This window comes from Solea solea, chromosome 17 (genome assembly GCF_958295425.1).
Source record: "Solea solea chromosome 17, fSolSol10.1, whole genome shotgun sequence".
In the NCBI taxonomy this organism is placed as follows: Eukaryota; Metazoa; Chordata; class Actinopteri; order Pleuronectiformes; family Soleidae; genus Solea; species Solea solea.
Genome location: NC_081150.1, coordinates 9,918,895 through 9,936,873, shown reverse-complemented (window position 1 = coordinate 9,936,873; position 17,979 = coordinate 9,918,895). Strand labels below are relative to the sequence as shown.

The following is a 17,979-nucleotide window of genomic DNA, read 5'->3' as shown; positions in this document are numbered from 1 at the left end:
GCATTTTTACCTGGAGTGGCCTTGTCAGTCTGTGAGATACACACACACACACACACATTTGCATGCCACAGTCAAGGTTGTGTAAGTCTGCTGACGCATGTAGGTTGGTTAAAGTCCATTCTACACAAATGTGAGGTCAGTAGCTCAAGCTCCTCCCAACAAAACTAGGTCAGTGCTTACCATCATACCTGCATTCTTCACATTTTAATGCATTTATTCAATAACTTGACCTTTCAATGTTCTGTTGACTAACAGAAAATCAATAAAGTGAAGTGGGGGTTTTTTTTATTGACAATGTATCAATAACGACAATAACAGCAGTACGCCGCCATCAAGTTTAAAGTTTTATTGCAAACGAGACATGGTCACTTAAATTCTTTTAAACAATTTTACAATTTACAGTACATTTAACATGACTTGATACATTATATATGTATATACATATATATGTATATGTATATATTTAAGCATACCTTTAGTCATTTTTGTTCAATATACATTAAAACTAGGACACATAACTCCAAATATACAAACAAACTTAAATACCATCAAACTGCATTACAGCAATATTAACATGGAATGTTCAGTTTCAACGATGACAGCTACTTAGATTACTGTGAGGTGAATGGAAGACTATGTGAGGGGGACACTGTTGGCAAGCAGAACTACATTAACACCTCTAGACGCATTACTCTCCTTCTCACCTATAGCAGCAGTGCTCTCTCTCTCTCTCTCTCTGTCTCTCTCTCAGCATTACCATTATTGTTTTATGTGCAAATGAAGACATGAAACATCAGTTGAGTTCCCACGTCTCCCACGTTAAAGACCTAACAGCTGTATAAAAATGTTTTAATGCTACACTGTTCCTCTCCACAAAAGGAAACAACGCGCGAAACAGCGACAATAAAGTTGGACATGGGTGAACCCAAAAGATGTGACAAGATGTGACGGTGAGAAGAAAATAAAGGCACCTTTGAGAGAAAAATAAAATGTCCCCCTCTGTAACATTCGGCTTCAAACAACTCCCCTTTCAAAAAGCACACGTAGAAAAATGATAAGAAAACTAAAGCACCATAACGGGTGAATGAAATCTTTTCCGAACTACTCATTCAGACTCGACTGGCAGGTAGATCCCGATCTGATGGACGGGATCTCAAATCTGAGATGTTTCGCTACATAAATGGAAGATGGTGTGTTCGTGGTCGGGGTCAGCAGCACAGTACTGGCCAAGCCTTTCTCTGATGGAAAAAGATGAAAGCGTGTGCTTGTTAGTTGTACCTCCAAGGGTGTGGGGGGGGGGGGATTAGATGGGGGCTTTTAAGCTTCCTGAGCTATGTGCAAAGGACTTCCACTATCAGACTCAAGACGAACAATCGACGACTGTAGAAGCATGTTGCTCGGTGTCCACTGTGAAAAGTTTTTTTGTGCATTAGTAAATCATGGTAAAATGGAGATTTACTACAAGAAGTCATTTCACAGGCAGAATCTACCCATCTTCTTCAATGCGTTTAAGGGATGGAGAAGTTATGGCAGGTACACGTGTCTATAGTTCTTTGTGGATGCAGGACTTTTTGCTTAAGAAATATCCATCACCGTGACAGGAAATGTTGGGTGGGGGTCAAGATGCTGATCCATGGACACAGTTCATGCCCGGTAAATCTAAAGTGATGTCCTTTTAAGTGTCTTTGTTTAAATCCTATAGGTAGGAGTCCATAGAAGGGGCATAGGAGAAACCCAGGAAGGCTTCGGCAGCATCTTTGATGCTGGCTGTGACGAGTGCACTGTCTGGAGAACAGCCTATGGAGTTGGGCACCGGCTCATCTGTGAACTCTGGATCAAAGTGCCGCAGGTCATTGGGACCAGTCTGGAGGATTAAAGGAGAGTGGAGACAACAGAGGATTAGTCGGGCTGTAAAAAATACCAAACCATAGTTGGAAATGTTTTGATACACAGTGTAGATGCTTCAAATACTAAAAAGTAACACCAAAAAAAAAGAGAAGCCTGTAGAAAATGACCACCAGTAAGCATCACCAGTGCTTAGTGGAGTTTTAAAAAGGAACGTACCACATTGGGGTTGAAGGGTGGGGTGATTTTTTTGGCATTGAGTTCATCCCAGTTGATGGGTGAGAAGAATACGTGGTTCTTTATTTCAATCTGGAGGAAAAAAAAAATCATAAATAATTATATTACAAGTTTTAACACAACGGAATATTTGAATAAGCACATATATATAGACACACACGTAGAATCAAACACTTACAAAGTCGTCTGCGCAGCCCAGCCTCTTGGTGCGGTCCTTCTGTAGCAAACCCTCCAGCAAGTGTCTGGCTGCGTTGGAAATGTTGGGTTTCAGCTGCAGTGGCTTGTTCAGGATGTTGTCATACATCTCCGCTGTGTTACGGCTGTAGAACGGAGGCTGAGGAGGGACAAAAAGAAACAGTTACAGTCTTGGCCACAACAAACTGTACCTTTTTTTTGTATGCCTAAGCAATATTTAAGAATATACTGAAGGCTACACTACTGTATACCATAACTGTGGATGTTACTCACCAGGCCATAGAGCATTTCATAGAGAACGGCCCCTAAACACCACCAGTCTACCGTCCTGTCGTACGGCTGCTTGTGAAGCACCTCAGGAGCTAAGTACTGTGAATGGACAAAGACGGAGAGAATTAAATACTGAATATTGCAAAGTGCTGCTAAACAAATAAAGGAGCATTGAAGGAGATTTCATCCTTACCTCTGGTGTGCCACAGAAAGTCGACGTGGTCCCGTTGGGTTCAATGTTCTCCTTGCACAGGCCGAAGTCTGTGAGGATGATGTGTCCCTGTGAGTCCAGCAGGATGTTCTCTGGCTTCAGGTCTCTGTAGACGATGTTCAGAGAGTGGAGGTAGCCGAGGGCGCTGGCGATCTCTGCAGCATAGAACCTGGCTCTGGGCTCGAGGAAGAAGCGCTCTCTCTGGAGGTGGTAGAACAACTGGAAGAAAGAAAAAACAAAACAAGAGACGACACAACAAAGATTAGTCACGAGTATCATTTTTCTACAGACGGGTCTGAACTTGCAGCAACAAGAGAGGGACGTTTGTACAAGAAAGCCCAACAATAAAATAAAAAGAGAGATGTGGAGACAGAGAGGAAACCGGATGGGAGGAATAAAGAGGCAGGAAGGCACTGGCAAGGGAAGACAGATGAAATGAGGGCTATAGGTGGAGTGATAGACCAGAGGGATGGAGGGAAACGGGGGAAGAAAAGAGAAAGGAGAGAAGGAAAGTAAATGTGTCCTGTTTCCTGACGAGGGCCATATTTAATCAGCACTGTCTTTGCTCGTCCAACAATGACAGGAAATGAGCTCGATTAGACACACAGTGGGTCTGAAAGCCGCTGCTAATTTTGGCCCCCTGAGTTTCTCCCACTGTCCTGGCCCACCACGTGATTTCCTGAGAGGGGTTTCCTTTAGCCAAAGAAAGGCAGAAACAAGACAGAAAGCCACGGCCTCTATTCAGCCTCTGGTGACAGGACATCCCCTCCGTCTGTCTCATCATTATGACTCTGAATCTTTCAGCTGTATCATCTCAAATGTTCCCCTTTCCCTCCTTCAATCAGATCCATATTTATTCCTCAGATTCCCCCTTCTCCTCCCCCCCCCCATCTCTGTCTTTCTTTTCTGAAGGCTGTTCAAACGAGACACTCACCTCTCCACCATTGATGTAGTCCAGGACAAAGTAGAGTTTGTCTGTCGTTTGGAAAGAGTAGTGCAGGCCGACCAAGAATGGATGCTTGACATTCTTGAGCAGTACATTCCTCTCTGACATGATGTGTTTTTCCTGCGCAGAACAAAGATTTGTGGTGAGACAGGTTGAGGAGGCGACACCTTCAGTGGTATGCGTTTGTGGTTCTAAATGCCACGTCTGTGTGCAAGGTGCACTTACCTCCTTCTTCTTGAGAATGGCCTTCTTCTGTAAGACTTTGACGGCGTAGAACTGGTCATCTGTGCGGTGATGTGCCAGCAGGACTTTGCCGAAGCTGCCTTTGCCGATCACCTTGAGGAAGTGGAAGTCGTTGGGTTTGGCTGAAGGGTTGGAGGATGGACCGAGGTTTATCTGCTGGGATGGACTGGGCTGCAGAGGGAGGACAATGATGAGGATGTTAGAACCAAAACACAACTCATAGATGTGTAAACAACAGAAGAAGCAAACAATTCAAGGTTTGATAGAAATATACTTACAGGAGGAGAGGGGTTTGCATTCATGAGCTCAGCATCCTGAGGTGGATTTAAGTTCAGAATAGACTGAACCTCTGGACTGAAAAACAAAAAAGATCAAACTTAGCTCACCCTATAAGAATGAATGTGTTCATCTGGGAGTCACACAATTTCTCCACAAGTGTTATGGCTGACATTTCAGCCCATGTTTGCCAATGCTGTGTCTGCCTCCACTGAAGGCAGAACAATAACATGAGTCAGACTGTACTCACTGCTTGCAGTAGGAGTTGGTGGCAAGCTTCTGAATGAAGTCGTTCAGACCCATTTTCCTCTGTTTCATGAAAGCTGTGAGAGGAAAAACAAAAGAAAACAAGAGCGGTTTAGATTTTCAAACAAAAGGCAAAAAGGTTGCAGATCCACAGCTCAAAATATCCAACTGTTTCCATACCGGTGACTAATCCCACTAGTCCTCTACACTTGGAGTAAGTAAGGACTGACTTTTCCGTTTGCGTTTTGACCGTCATGATGTGATGAGTTCAAGAGCAGCTCTGCACTCATCAACTGCCTAAAGCCAAAATATAACTATTATGCTTTTGGCCCTTGCTTTATAAAAAAGGCCCGGAGGTGAAGGAGGTGGGGAAAGGAGGAGGAGGAGCGGGCGCAGCGCACGCCCACAATCCGAGGTGGGCGTGGCCCTATGCAAACATTTCATGCCGCTGAATGGACGACGCGGGGAAGAGCGATCCAGTCCTGGAACAATCACAGGCCGTTGCGCCCCCAGCGCGTCATAGCCGCGCCTCAAACCGTGGTTGCGTCAAAAACAGGAGAAAATTGAAAAAAAAAAAACTTACTGAAAGAGTACTGTTGTACTATTTGCAGATATGTTGTGCAATGACATACTTTAACATCTCGTGGCACGCAGGCTGAAAGTGTCAACAAGGTAGCAAACCCTGAGCACAGTGTATCCTATAGGATAATGTTTTACATAACTGAGTGGATTCCGCACATGTTGTTTAAGGAGACTATATTATTGTGAAAAAAAACTCATGATTATTTTTGTCCCCCCCCCCCCCCGGAGTCCGGGGTGGAGTACGGATAATATGATCACCTCAACTAAGGCCTATCAGCTTCACTCTTTGGCTGCCTCTCGATTCAAACGGTGGGGAGTGAGTGAGTGAGTGAGTGACGCGGGTCGGACTGTACCAAAGCCGAGAGGGAGAGTCTGAGCACACGGTGGCCAGATGCCAAGAAAAGCCGCCGGTAGTGGAAAAGTACAGAGTGAGTTAACTGGCGCAAGCCTCCAGTCCCAGCGGAAAAAAACAAACAAAAAAAAAAGAAGATACACACAAAATGTTTCAACCCACATTTAAGAGCAGAGCAGACACAATACACTCCAGTGCAATGACGATGATGATGATCAAGAATGCAATAATGCGCTGTTGCTGCTGCGTTTTTGGACGCTGCTGGCGCACACAGAGGATCAGCGGCAGCAGGGCTCACAGTTATGTAACACACCTGGTTCAAGTTTAACAACGAACCCCGTGGAATAAGAGAGCGTGAGGCGATCTCACAGGTATGAAAGGCCACTGAGACAGAGCACCCGGGACAGTGCGTAAACATGGAGGAGACACATTCAAGAGACGCAAATAATAACAACAACAACAATAATAATAATAATAATAATACACTGAATGGACAAAGCACAATATGAAGACTGTGCGCTGACTTTTCTACTTGTGCACAACACAAACTACATTCTCCGACCGACCGTGCGTAAAATCCACACACGACCTTTTATAAAACCCTGTCTCAGTTAGACCTTCTGCAGACAAACAGCCTCATCAGACTCTGTTTCAATGCGGAACAAACAAACCTTTAACGTCTGAAGGGGTTTTCATTCTGGCTTGGCTGCCTGCGGCGCACAACAGGCTTCAGCAACGTTGCAAAAAGAGAGCTGCCAGGGTTTCACTGGCACTTTTTAAACAAACCCCCTCTTCTTCCACCTCCGCCTCCTCCTCCCGGCGAAGCATTTCCACAGATAACGGCTTCATAAATCCAGGTCACGGAATTTTGCAGTAAATGAAGCGCAAACTCATCTACACCAGTGGTTCCATCCCAGTCACACATACACCGTTTAAAAAGATCTATGCTTACACTGTAAGCCATAAATACAGTGGAAACTGCTTATTTTCCATTACACCCACAACAAGGTCATTACCGGAAGAGATTTGTAAATCTATTCCTGACAGTCAAATGTATTTACTTACACGTCAAGGCGGTGGTTTTGTCTTTCATATGGATGCCTTTTATTTCCTGGAGACAGCAAGAGAGCAGAGGACTTCAGGCTCCTTGGCAGTGAGGTAATCTGACTACACTGCAGTCTCCTTCTTGAGGAGTTTCTTCAAGCTTTTTTTTTCTTCTCTCACTTCTCTTCAGGGCGGAGACGACCCGCCTCTACTTCCTTCCATTCTACCCATGGTTGGATGAGTTTTCCTCAGGGCGGGGGAAAATGCTGCCTACTTTCCACTTCTGCCACTGCCAATGTTGCTGTGGAAGGTTTTATTTATTTACAAATGAACACGAGGTAGAAATTATAATTGGATGAAATGATTCATTTCTACAGCCACCTTCAGCTGAGGAGAGACAATAAAGCTGATGGGTGTTTTTTTGTTTGAAAAACTGTCTGATACACTGTGCACTCCTAACACCAACAAGTACCAAGCACCAATTAAGTACCCATAGTATCACATTTGCTTAACAAATCCCCCATTCATCCGTATTTCCCCTGAAATGGCAGCTCTCTTTCACTGTGACATTATTCCAGTATCACTCGAAGGCAAAAAGCTTGCTTGCAGTTGAAGTTCACATGCAAAAACGTGCACTATAATAAGTCCTCATCTTCGTAAAATGCAAATGTTGTGCCCACTGAGCTAAGGTCATTCAACCGCTGTTCTGGAAATGAACATAGTTTTGGAAACATGATGAATTTGTGCACGTGCAGGCTGCATTCAAGGAAAGTTTTTATCACAGTCTGTTGTTATTGATGAATCTTTTTTTTTTCATGCTGTACATATATATATTTTTCTTTTAGAGAGTGGTCCATTTACTGTGTTTTATTTCGTTAGTATTGAAAGACTAGTTTTTAAGAAGAAATGAACTTGTCCTTTGAGCCTCTGAACAAAATGTACTGTGCGTGTATTTTTGTTTTTTTAATCTTCATTTTTATCTAGGGATTTACACTAAGAGCCGTCTCATTTCAAAGAAAGTGCCTTTATCGCACGCACACAGTTGCACTCGTTCAACTCTGGACGCCGTCCAGGTCCACCACAGTTTGATCAAGGGGTTTAAGGGCTTTGCTTAAGACCTACAGTATACCTCAGTGAAGGACAAGTCACACTGTCACTATCGCGATGCAGTCTGCATTTAAAACTGTGTGATGTTTGAATCATTAAAGCAAATACAAGCAGTGATTAAACGTCATAAACACAATACAGAGAGTCAGGAAGACGGCTGTGTCGTTTTGCTCGGCGTCTCCCAATGAAAACTTATGAACTCTCAACGTTGTAAATAAAGAGTCAGCTTTTCTAACCCCTGACTCTTTTTCTCAATTATCTATGCTCAAATCTGTTACATAATATGTCCCTTCACAGTCAGGTCATTCACAGGGCAAAGCAGGTATTTATGACATTTTCTTCAAGCTATCCAACTCCTCCCTCCCTCAGTGCATTTAGAACATCCTTCAGTTTTGCTTAAAAAAAAAAAAAAAAAAATGCAGTATTCATTTTTCAGACAGTACAGGTTCAGGAGCTTTATCTGACAGTAGCACAGGGTGGGGTACAAACAGACATGTCTTATCAACACTTGAGAGCACCTCACGCCATATTAAGTGAAACCTCTTACATCATCAGACATCGCTCTGTCAAGAGGGAGCAGTAGGAGCTTAAGTCAAGCGCGAGTCAAGCGTTGACCTTGAATACATGCTCCTTCTTAAAGCATTACAAAAAGGGGAGGGGGGGGGGAGAGCTCAAATTTAGCCATGAATAGTTCATGAAGAAGATGTTACATTACCTCGGTCTGCATCTATGCTCATAGCTCAGAGTTGAAGGAAATGAGAGAGAAGTGCTGAGGGATGATCAGAGGAGAGAGAGAGCGAAAGAAAGGGAGAGGGACACTAACAAAAGAGCTGTTTCTCCTTTATGGCCCCATTTCCCTTCTGGATTTACAGGCCGCTTGAGGCTCAGACCATGAACGACAAAAGGCTGCAAAATAGTCGAGCTGTGTGTGTCTCTGTGTGTGTGTGTGTGTGTGTGCGAGTGAGAGAGAAAGTATCCATTATGTAACCTCCTGCTGGCACTGTCATTTTGCCAGAGACAGCAGTGACACGCATACGTGCACACACACACACACACACACATCAGGGAAAATCTCATGACTTTATTAAAGCACAGGAAGGGGTTCACTGTGTAATCAGAATGTTTGGGCTGCAGGATATTACAGTTGCAGTAAAACCATATCCAAACAAACACATACACACACACACACATAAATGTCTCCATATAGTTGTGAGGACATTCAGACACATAATGCATTGATTTCATAGCCACTTAAACCATCTCAACTACATGCCTAAACCATAACTCCGATGTACGTCTTGACTCTTAGACTAAAACCGAGTCTTAACCCTCAACAAAGACTGACAAAATGTCCTCACAGCATTAAGACGTCCTTTCAACAATGGGTGGGAACACATTTGTGCTCACAGCCTATTAGAAAACATGCACACGCACTCAGCGCACTCACCAATGATGTACCTGCACGTACACAAAGAGCGGCACATGCCCATCATATTCCACGCGTCTACAGCAGATGCCAAGTATTCATTAAGTCGGCCCATGTCTGTCCTCATTCTCCCATCCCTCCATCTTGTCACAGCCGCTATCTGTGTCAGGGATGGTGAGTGCGTTTGCGGCTACAGTTGATCTGGAGATGAATGTGAATGAGCCTCTGTAAGTGATGAACCAAATGACGCTGTTACATAAAGGCCTCGGCTATTCAGCGAGGACAGCCGGGCTTTTATTTATCGGTGTCCATCTGGCCTGCATGGCGACAACAACAAAAAAAAGTAACCTACTTTCGAGAGAGGGTACCAGGAAGAGACGAATCACTTCCTGAATAGCAAAGCCAGACGTGCCAAAGGAATTTACAAAAAAAAAATCTACTTATCTGCTTTATAACAGCCAGAGTGGGAAACGTCAAGCTAGTCATGCTGTTGCACGGATTCAAGAGCATCAGCTGACGTGGTAGCGCTCGTCGTTACACGCACATGACATGAATTGGTATGGAATTCATTCAGTTTTGCCTAGTATGAATATAAACCATGGAAAAAACGCCCTCATTAAGAGTTCAAATTTAGTCCTTTGCCAAAATGACCGGCAAGTGCTGAGACCAGGCTATAAATACACTAGACAAGACTCGTGCAGGGTAGATGGAGGTATGAGGCTAAACCGGGTGAGTTGCAAAGACAAAATGTGCTTGGATTTAGTTTCTCTTCTTTCGTGGAGTTTATTTAACCCGAGAAGCAGGTAAGACAGCCAACCCACTCTGACATGCAGACAACATTGCCATAGCTGAGAAGTTAAAACCTCACCCAGAAGGAGAAGTGCAGGGAGTGCAGTGTTGCTTTCTTGCACTTTTTATGTAAATAAAAAGTGTGCTATGTCACCTGGATATGCTGGAGAGTTTGCAGAGCCTTTTAAAACATTCGGTGAGGTTGCAGGGCAGGAAAGTAAAGTAAAAAAAGGACCTGAACCTATTTGTTACGCTACCGTTTAATGTGGAACTATCTAACATGTGCAGCAACCGCTGAAATGAAATTACTGGGCTACAAAGCCGAGGCAAACTCAAAGAGAAGTGCAGACAAATATAGCACGAGGGCAAAATGTGCACTCAACAGCACCAGTTTACGTCCTCATTAATGCCTGTATCACTATAGCATGTACACATATTCAATACAAACTACAGCATCAGAATAAAGAAGAACATTTGTTTACGGGACTTGGAACTCAACCATATAGGGTTCGCAGACAATTTAGTAAACAAGAGAAAATACCCAGTGAGCGGCAGTTGAAAGTAAGGCAACACTAATGTGCAACATTAACTGAAACAACCACTCATTACCGTCACGTTATGCACATGTTGATGTCGATGTGGTGGGTGAGTGTATTCTCACTATCAACACATCATTTGTTGCTGTGCTGTGACTCACTCTGAAGCCAGAAGAAGATGCTTCTGTTTACTGTTGGAAGGAAAACTTTATTTTCAAAAGGCTTGGTCGGGGGAAAAAAGACAGTTTGAAACTAAATTGTAAATGCTTTACAGCTGCCATCTTCAGAGGGAAATGTCAGATACTGGGGAGGAATTTATAATGAGGAGTGCATTTAAAGACAGTATATTAAAAGTACCATTTCAAAGGTCAGCTGTAATCATGTCAGGAGGGGGCTTTATACCGCTTTGAAAGGGGCCGCTGATGTTTTCTGGTATGGTTTGAATTCTGGGAATATTTTTTCTGCTGATGTCACAAAAAAAAGTTTAATATTCTTTATGGTAGCAGAGTTACTGTAGGTGACCAGTCCAGGCCTCTCCGGGTTCTCCGGTTTCCTCCCACATGTCCATAAACAAGCAGAAGTTAATTGAACACTGTGTGATTAAATGATTTTATGTGAATGCCAGCTAGGATTGGCACCAGCAACCCTGTGACCCTCATGTGGAAGATGAATGAATGAATGATATTTCCCACTGTTCTACATTGACCTTTCATTGGTTTGCTGAGGCACAGCTTTCTCCTTACGCCTTTTCTTTTCTTCTATTGACACAGTAAGTAAGGGCAACTGGTTTTTTTGCTTGTTTACAGTTTGTGTGTGTGTGTGTGCACAAAGGTGTGTTTGCCTGTTCAGCGCAGCAGGACAGGTTGATACAGGTGAGCGATGCGTCATGAAAATGTTGTGAATAAAAGGAAAGGAGTCCGTTGATATTTCATGTCATTGAGAACAAAAGGCGCACACACACACACATTTGAAAACAACATGTTATATAAGTCTGTTGGCGTCGGAGAGGGAAATTCAAACGTGAGAAAACGTGAGAAAATTCTGATTAGCTGCACCGAAGCAAATTGATGAACCCACTCATGTGGTTTAATAAGAATAATCTCAGCAGATGTGTTGTTAAATAAGGTCGCTCTGTACTTTTTCTTGGGAACACAGTTCACTCTTTGTTCCTGCATAAAATACGATGGCCAGTCCCTACTCCCTATAATAATAACTGTTGTTATTATTATAATTAATTATTAATGGAACACCACCTCACTCTTTGTTGCTACTCCTTGTGCTACACAAATCACTGTCAACGACTGACACCCCAAGCTCGTTGCTCCTGTAGCTGATAATAACTGCTGAAGTTTGTAGGACAGGGTGTAGCGGCGTCACAGCCAAGGTCATGCAGGAACAGCTTGTCACCAGCTCGGCTAATTGCTTGGATTTTCTCTTCACAGAACTCCCACAACTAAAAAAAAGGGCTGACTACTCCCAGTGAAAAACATGTCGCACACGTGTGGGTCCGTGCCAGCAGGCAGCAGGTACTTCTGTGACTGCCAGCTGTCAATGCCAGTGCATACTTACTATATTTACTGTGTTTCTTACCACTGGTGAGAATGATGCCGTAACCGAAAGAGGAAATAAATGCTGTCTATGTGGAAAAAGAACAGAATAAACGTCCTGTGAGTAAGAACAGGTGGCGTGTCATGGTAAGCTCACTCTGCTCACTCCACGTTTTCCCAAGTGCGTCAGTGATATACAGAAAGGACAGTTTTCTTTTTTTCAAAAATGCTGAACACTCCGCAAAGTACGGCCTGTGCCTCAAGTACATAAAGAGGTTTACTCACACTTAATCAAACGTACTTAATGGGTAGTAGGTGCTATATTTGGTTTCTGCCAATAAACCCCCCCCAAATCATACATACTGGACCTTTAAAGAAAGCAGTGCATTGCAAAGAGAGAGCGAGATCCCGTGCGATTCCCTGGAAAGGTAGATTAACCTGACTATAAAAGAGAACTTAGCAGATAGGTCCTGTGCCAAAATGTGACTCAGTCACCCTGTAATTTGGATTGGCCAATGATTTCTAGAACATCTTGAACTTCAGTAGCACAAAGGGAAATTAAAGTGCAGTCATTTACAGCCGTATCGGCCATAAACCGATTCTGACCTCTTACCCAGAAAACATCATGAAGTTGTAAACAGAAAAGGTCACTGTGTCACTCCTGATGATCAGTCCTGTGCTTTGTGGCTCTAATGACTATTTTTGCTGGTTTCCACCAAAACAGCACATAGTAATACTGGTTTGAGGACAATAGTTATTATCCTGTTTGGAGGTTGGATTAGAGGCCCAAGTGGTGAGGTAAGGTGAATAATTTCGCTCCTCCAACCGTCACATTTTTAGTCGCCAAGGACACACACAAAAAACAAACCGAGTACAAATAGGGGTAGAATGGTAGAATACTAATTTTTGAATGATGCTGAAAATAAATCAGAATGCTGATCATAAAGAGAAGTAGCACAGGAGTGAAGGGTCACAGTGTGAAACAGAAGGAGAGCAGAAGAAAAGCCAAGAGGAAGTGGCAGAATACCAAACATCAGTATTTGTTGGTGGTTACTTACTGTTGTCGCCGGGGCAACAGTACAAACTGTCTGGGTCTGAGTCATTGTGGTAGTACAGGTCCATCGCCTGAGAGGGGAAATATGGCATTAGTTAGTAAAGATAGTTCAAATACTGGAACAACAGAGACAATGACATGTTGAGTTTTCAGTTTTAAAACACAATCCTTGGTGTTCTGGTGATCTGTCAGTTAAATATTATTTACTGTAATGGACTGTGTTAAGGCCTATGAAGTTAAAACAACCAGTATATATACATAAGTCTCATATTAGTACATTTTCAAACTGTGCATCCAATCTTATAAATCCAGTTCTGACTCTTGTCCTGTTTATTTATAATATCTTTTGCAGATAAACTAAAAACAAATAGCTGGAAGAGATAAAAACTAGAACAGTTCACAACATTGAGACTGGGACCATCAGATAAATCTGATGTGATGCAAAAATACAATTAGGACAGGAATAAAGAAAAACACATTTTTGCTGCGATAAATTGCATTTCTTTGAATTTTCTCCCAATCATCACTTTTGCTCCAGTGAAAACAGTTAACTAAAAACATCGCTTTGTTTTTACGGGACAAAAAAGGCTGGAAAGCGCTGACCTAAGCGACTTTTCCTGAACGATTAATAAGTTTCGGCGTACGTGTCAGCGTTAGCGATGACCTCTCTGACCTCTCTGACCGAAACGCGACCTTAATCAGCATTTCCATAAACCACAAATTCCCGACCTAGACTGGTTCCTGTCCCAGTTTCTGGTTTCCCATGTGATGGATTTTTAATGAGGCCGAGTTTCCAGGGTGAAGCTGAGTTTAAATCACTTGGGGTCCGGCGCTGACAGCGGTGAGAAACCTCTGCTCTGTAACGTGACGCGATACTGTGAGACCAAACACCGGTTTGAAGCCGAGTTTACTCAGTTTGGGTCAAGTGTGGAGCCGGTTATCTGCCTACTATGTGCTTTTTTACACTTTAATGATCAATTCACAAAACAGAAGTTTTTATTGGCAGAAAGTGAATGCACTACCATTAACTAACTACTGTATGGTTGTATGTGTTTCTTTGAAATAAAAATGTATACATTTCAGATTAAGCCTTTTTAAATATGTACTTTAGACATGGGTCTTGCTTTAAGGAGGTAGACATCTTCAACATTTTTTTTTCATTTTGAAGTGGAAACTGAGCAAATACAGACAAATGACCTTCTTTCTGGCAATATCTCACGTGTCCTTCTTATTTTGTTACAATCTGCTGCCTCAACATTACGGCTGAGTCACAGTTTCCATGTCCATGTGTCTGGAGAGGTGGACTAGGGTCTGATGCTGCCTTCACATGCTATCAGAATTATGGCTATGTATGAAAATATGAGTCCCCGGTGTGCGAAATGCACATGAATGCCCCATCACGTTGTGATTTCCAGTGGGAAATTTTAATAGATTCAAAATTGCCACACGAATTCCCGAGTGGAGATAAAAGTAAGACAAGATCTGTCACCGATCGTAAATAATTCCTCTATTATTGATTGTGTGTACAAAATGGGAATGTTTTATCTACTTAAACTCGCCATGTTATTAAAAATGCTGTAACTGTTTGGTTTTACCCGTGTGTCAGCAACCAAAGCACCTGAATGTAACACACTCTGATTTCACACATGGGATCAGTATCATCTTTCTGATAGCACGTGAAATCCCTGCAGCACCAGTTGGTGCCGTTCTCTTGTTTTGGTCCAAAAAAGACAGAAACTTACTTATACTATATAAGAAAGCCTGCTCAAATCACTGCGATTGAAATGCAATTTAAAAATCGAGTAGACAAGACTGAGATGCACCCTTATTTTTAGTATGAATGTAATAGAATTGTGGGCATGTAGGTGCATGCAGCTCTACTGTGTGATCCGTCAGCAGCTGCAGCTGTTGAGAAAAACATTTCCATCCACATTATACTGTGGAGAACTTTGCCATATTGCAGCAGCAAAAGGATAGCACATATCAAAAGCATTAGCAAAAGTAAGTAAGAATTTATTTTCGTACTTTATTAATCCCTTAGTAGGGAAATTCTTTCTCTGCATTTGACCCATCCTAGAATTAGGAGCAGTGGGCAGCGGGTACCTTGCTCAGGGGCACCCAAGCCCTTTTTGACCTGGTGGGGACACAGACCGGCGACCGTCCGGTTACAAGCCCAGTTCCCTGACCACTACTGTACATTTCCAGCATGTAAACACAGAATTTTAAGTGGTGAAGTATAAATATTAATACATGCAAATGTACTGTATGCATCTGATATCGCTGCATGTGCGTGCGGAGTCGGGTGCGAGTTAGAAAGTTGAACTTCGACATTTGATCGGCGAGTATACAGGACTCTGAAATAAACAAGTAAACACGGCTGCACTGTACGCCTGAAGAGAAGCTGTGCTTCCCACTTATCATGTTTTGGCCTGCTGTCACAGGACACGCAGCATTTACATGTCACTGATGTGTCAAAGTTCTGACTTTGGCTGATTTCACTTTTCTCCCATGGGTGTTTTCTGAGAACAAGACAAGCTCAGGCATGTGTGTGTGTGTGTGCGTGTGTTTGGGTTGTTTCAAACTCTTGTGTTGTTTATTCTCTCAAGGCTACCCATCTCATCCCATCAGATATACTCACATAAACACGCACACACATCGTACTCCCCTCGTACTGTCAACCTCTCCACAGTCCAAATCACTCATTTGACCTTTCTCTTTGATTTTGCATCCCTTCTGTCATCTCACGTAAGGTTGTTTATTGATTAAGTAAAGAGATCTGTTGTGGTTTTATCTATTATTCTGAGTCAAGGCTCTGTTTTGGGCTGTGTCATAAAGAAAAAAGAACAGAACGTTTTTTTTTGTCTGGTTAAAGGTCAAGAGGAAGTGGAAACTTGCATGACTGAACTATAAGTCATTTCATGGAACCTATTTAACAATAATGTTTCCCCCCCGCCAAATATTGTGTTTCACAACATGCATATTACACTGAATTATCAGTCAAATCCAAGAAGCCGCTGAATTCACGGGTTTCTTCTACGAATGAAACGTCCATGGCTGATTTGTTCAGTGAGAATGCAGACAGAGAGTCCTACTGTTAAACTTAAACCTCACATTCATGTGAATGGCACTTTCTTCCATTTGCCTGAATCAAGGCCCTATTATTTAATAGTCCAATAAGACTGAAAATGCTGAAAAGAGAAGCGTTCTCTAAAGTCAGGACACACAAATCAAGGCTGGACAAACACAGGGCTGTGTGTTCAATAGTTGTGACGTGGATTCAATTCATCGACAAGTATTTTCATTGTTTTATTTCTTGCAACACATGAGCTTAGGTTTGCTTCGTAAACACCATTTCTGTAGGAATTTCCCTGAACGACCACCTGGAAGTCCCCTACTTTGTGATCCACTGCAGTAGACTTGGTGTTTTTGTGACGTCATTAGCGACATGAACTTGCCTGCGTGCGTTGGCGCGGCTGCCACATATCCTCCAGGGTGTAGCTGATGTAGGGTCCACTGCAGACGGAGCACTCCAGCATGACGGGACTGGCCAGCAGGGGCGAGGCGTGGATCCCCCAGGACTGACAGCCTCCCAGATGGACCGACTCTGACTCAGCTTCCTTCTGCTTGCCTGTGCTGTCGCTGTGATGGCGACCCAGCATCTTCCACTTCCTGACCTGTCAGAGCGAGATGGGACACGTTTTAAAATTGGGGTCGATAACGTTTAAATCCAAATGGAACAAATGACTCACACTCTCTGATGCAGCAGCATCTAATAACGGAGTGAAAATAACAACACGTGAGCATACACTGAAAAAAGATGAATGTTGATAAATGTTTTGAGTTCTTTCCTTTTTCTGTGACTGTTTGGAACATGTTTAATATTCACACAGCAGCAGTCAGATCACAACTTGTTGCTCTTCGGTGAAAACTATGTGCTAATTCCAAATTTGGTGGTTTGGACTTCCTGCTCATAGTTCTTGTCATAACTTGTCAATGAGCTTATAATGGTCTGTTTTTCTTAGTTCATGAAACACTGAGGAACATGTTGCTCAAGGGGGGGAAATCTACATCAGTGTTCTTATCTTAAACTTGTGTTTCCTAATTTATCTGGTTATTCCTGTGACAGATATCACCCAAATAAATAAGCTTTCCATAATCTTTAGGCACAGTTTTACCTAAACCAGCTGTGTATTCCTAAAATAAACATCCTCTTGATGAATTTGCGGAACAGTAATTAGAATAATTTGAGGTTTTTCCACTAAGACAAGCACTAGCAATCTGCAGTTTGTATTTTTATCAACAAAAAGCTTATCAATGAGGTATTTTTAATTAGAATCTCTGTTGAACCAACCCACTACAAGGACAGAAAGTAGATATGTTAAGTTTGGGTGAGTTATTCCAATCCTTCACAGCGGTCCAATTTGATTTAAAACATCGTGGTGTTATGGGTAAGATGTATGCGGTTTATATTTGAATTGCACAGGAAGCGGCGTGAGAGTGAGTCGGTCTTCGGCTCAGGAGAGTAATCTGCTCTTGTGTGACAGCTGCGCAGCCAAACACTCCCCCGAGAACAATTTCGCAATTTCAGACTCTCCATCTCCTCGACCATGATGATCAATAATGATCTTTCATGTCACATGCAACGCTGACAGGATGTTGTTGTATGTCACAAGCATTACACGGAAAACAACAGACACACACACTCGTCCCAAGACAGAGAGAAGAGGAAAGGTGTGTGAGAGAAATGCAAGACACACAGGCTAATGGAAGTTAAGGTCGAGATGCACACAGTTTCTAAGGGAAGTGGATTGTCTCGATGGATGTGCTAGTGACCCAGAAAGGCTGTTACGAAGCTAAATGGTGTCCTTGGCACACAGAGCAGGCCGGTTCACTGACTGTAGCCTTTTCACATGAGTCTTATCAAGGCCTCTGTCAGCTACATTACCACAACTTGTCATGGGGGGGGAGGTGGGGGAGGAGGAGGTGGTGACTGTGCACACGTTTGCAGCTGAGTCGGAAAAAAAACTTTCACTGTGTCAGTGGTCGTTCCCTTGATAGCGCCATGCTACAAGG

General features: G+C 42.9%; 1 protein-coding gene across 4 annotated transcripts in view; it reads right to left on the bottom strand.

Annotated features, from left to right (window-relative positions):
• Positions 1-331: 331 nt before the first annotated feature.
• Positions 332-17,979, bottom strand: part of sgk1 (serum/glucocorticoid regulated kinase 1) — a 44,750-nt gene continuing 27,102 nt past the window's right edge. The window contains exons 3-13 of one of the 4 annotated variants that reach the window (XM_058613623.1): positions 16,362-16,580; positions 12,911-12,977; positions 4,474-4,546; positions 4,226-4,301; positions 3,930-4,118; positions 3,693-3,824; positions 2,741-2,977; positions 2,551-2,646; positions 2,261-2,416; positions 2,065-2,154; positions 332-1,864 (exon numbers count right to left, since the gene is read on the bottom strand). In XM_058613623.1, the coding sequence (XP_058469606.1) occupies positions 1,697-1,864; positions 2,065-2,154; positions 2,261-2,416; positions 2,551-2,646; positions 2,741-2,977; positions 3,693-3,824; positions 3,930-4,118; positions 4,226-4,301; positions 4,474-4,546; positions 12,911-12,977; positions 16,362-16,580 (1,503 nt within the window). In that variant the 3' untranslated portion in view covers positions 332-1,696. Of the gene's footprint in view, positions 1,865-2,064; positions 2,155-2,260; positions 2,417-2,550; positions 2,647-2,740; positions 2,978-3,692; positions 3,825-3,929; positions 4,119-4,225; positions 4,302-4,473; positions 4,547-4,649; positions 4,786-6,074; positions 6,173-6,468; positions 6,622-12,910; positions 12,978-16,361; positions 16,581-17,979 lie in introns of those variants that run through there. The other 3 variants (XM_058613625.1, XM_058613626.1, XM_058613624.1) reach the window with 3 other exon arrangements.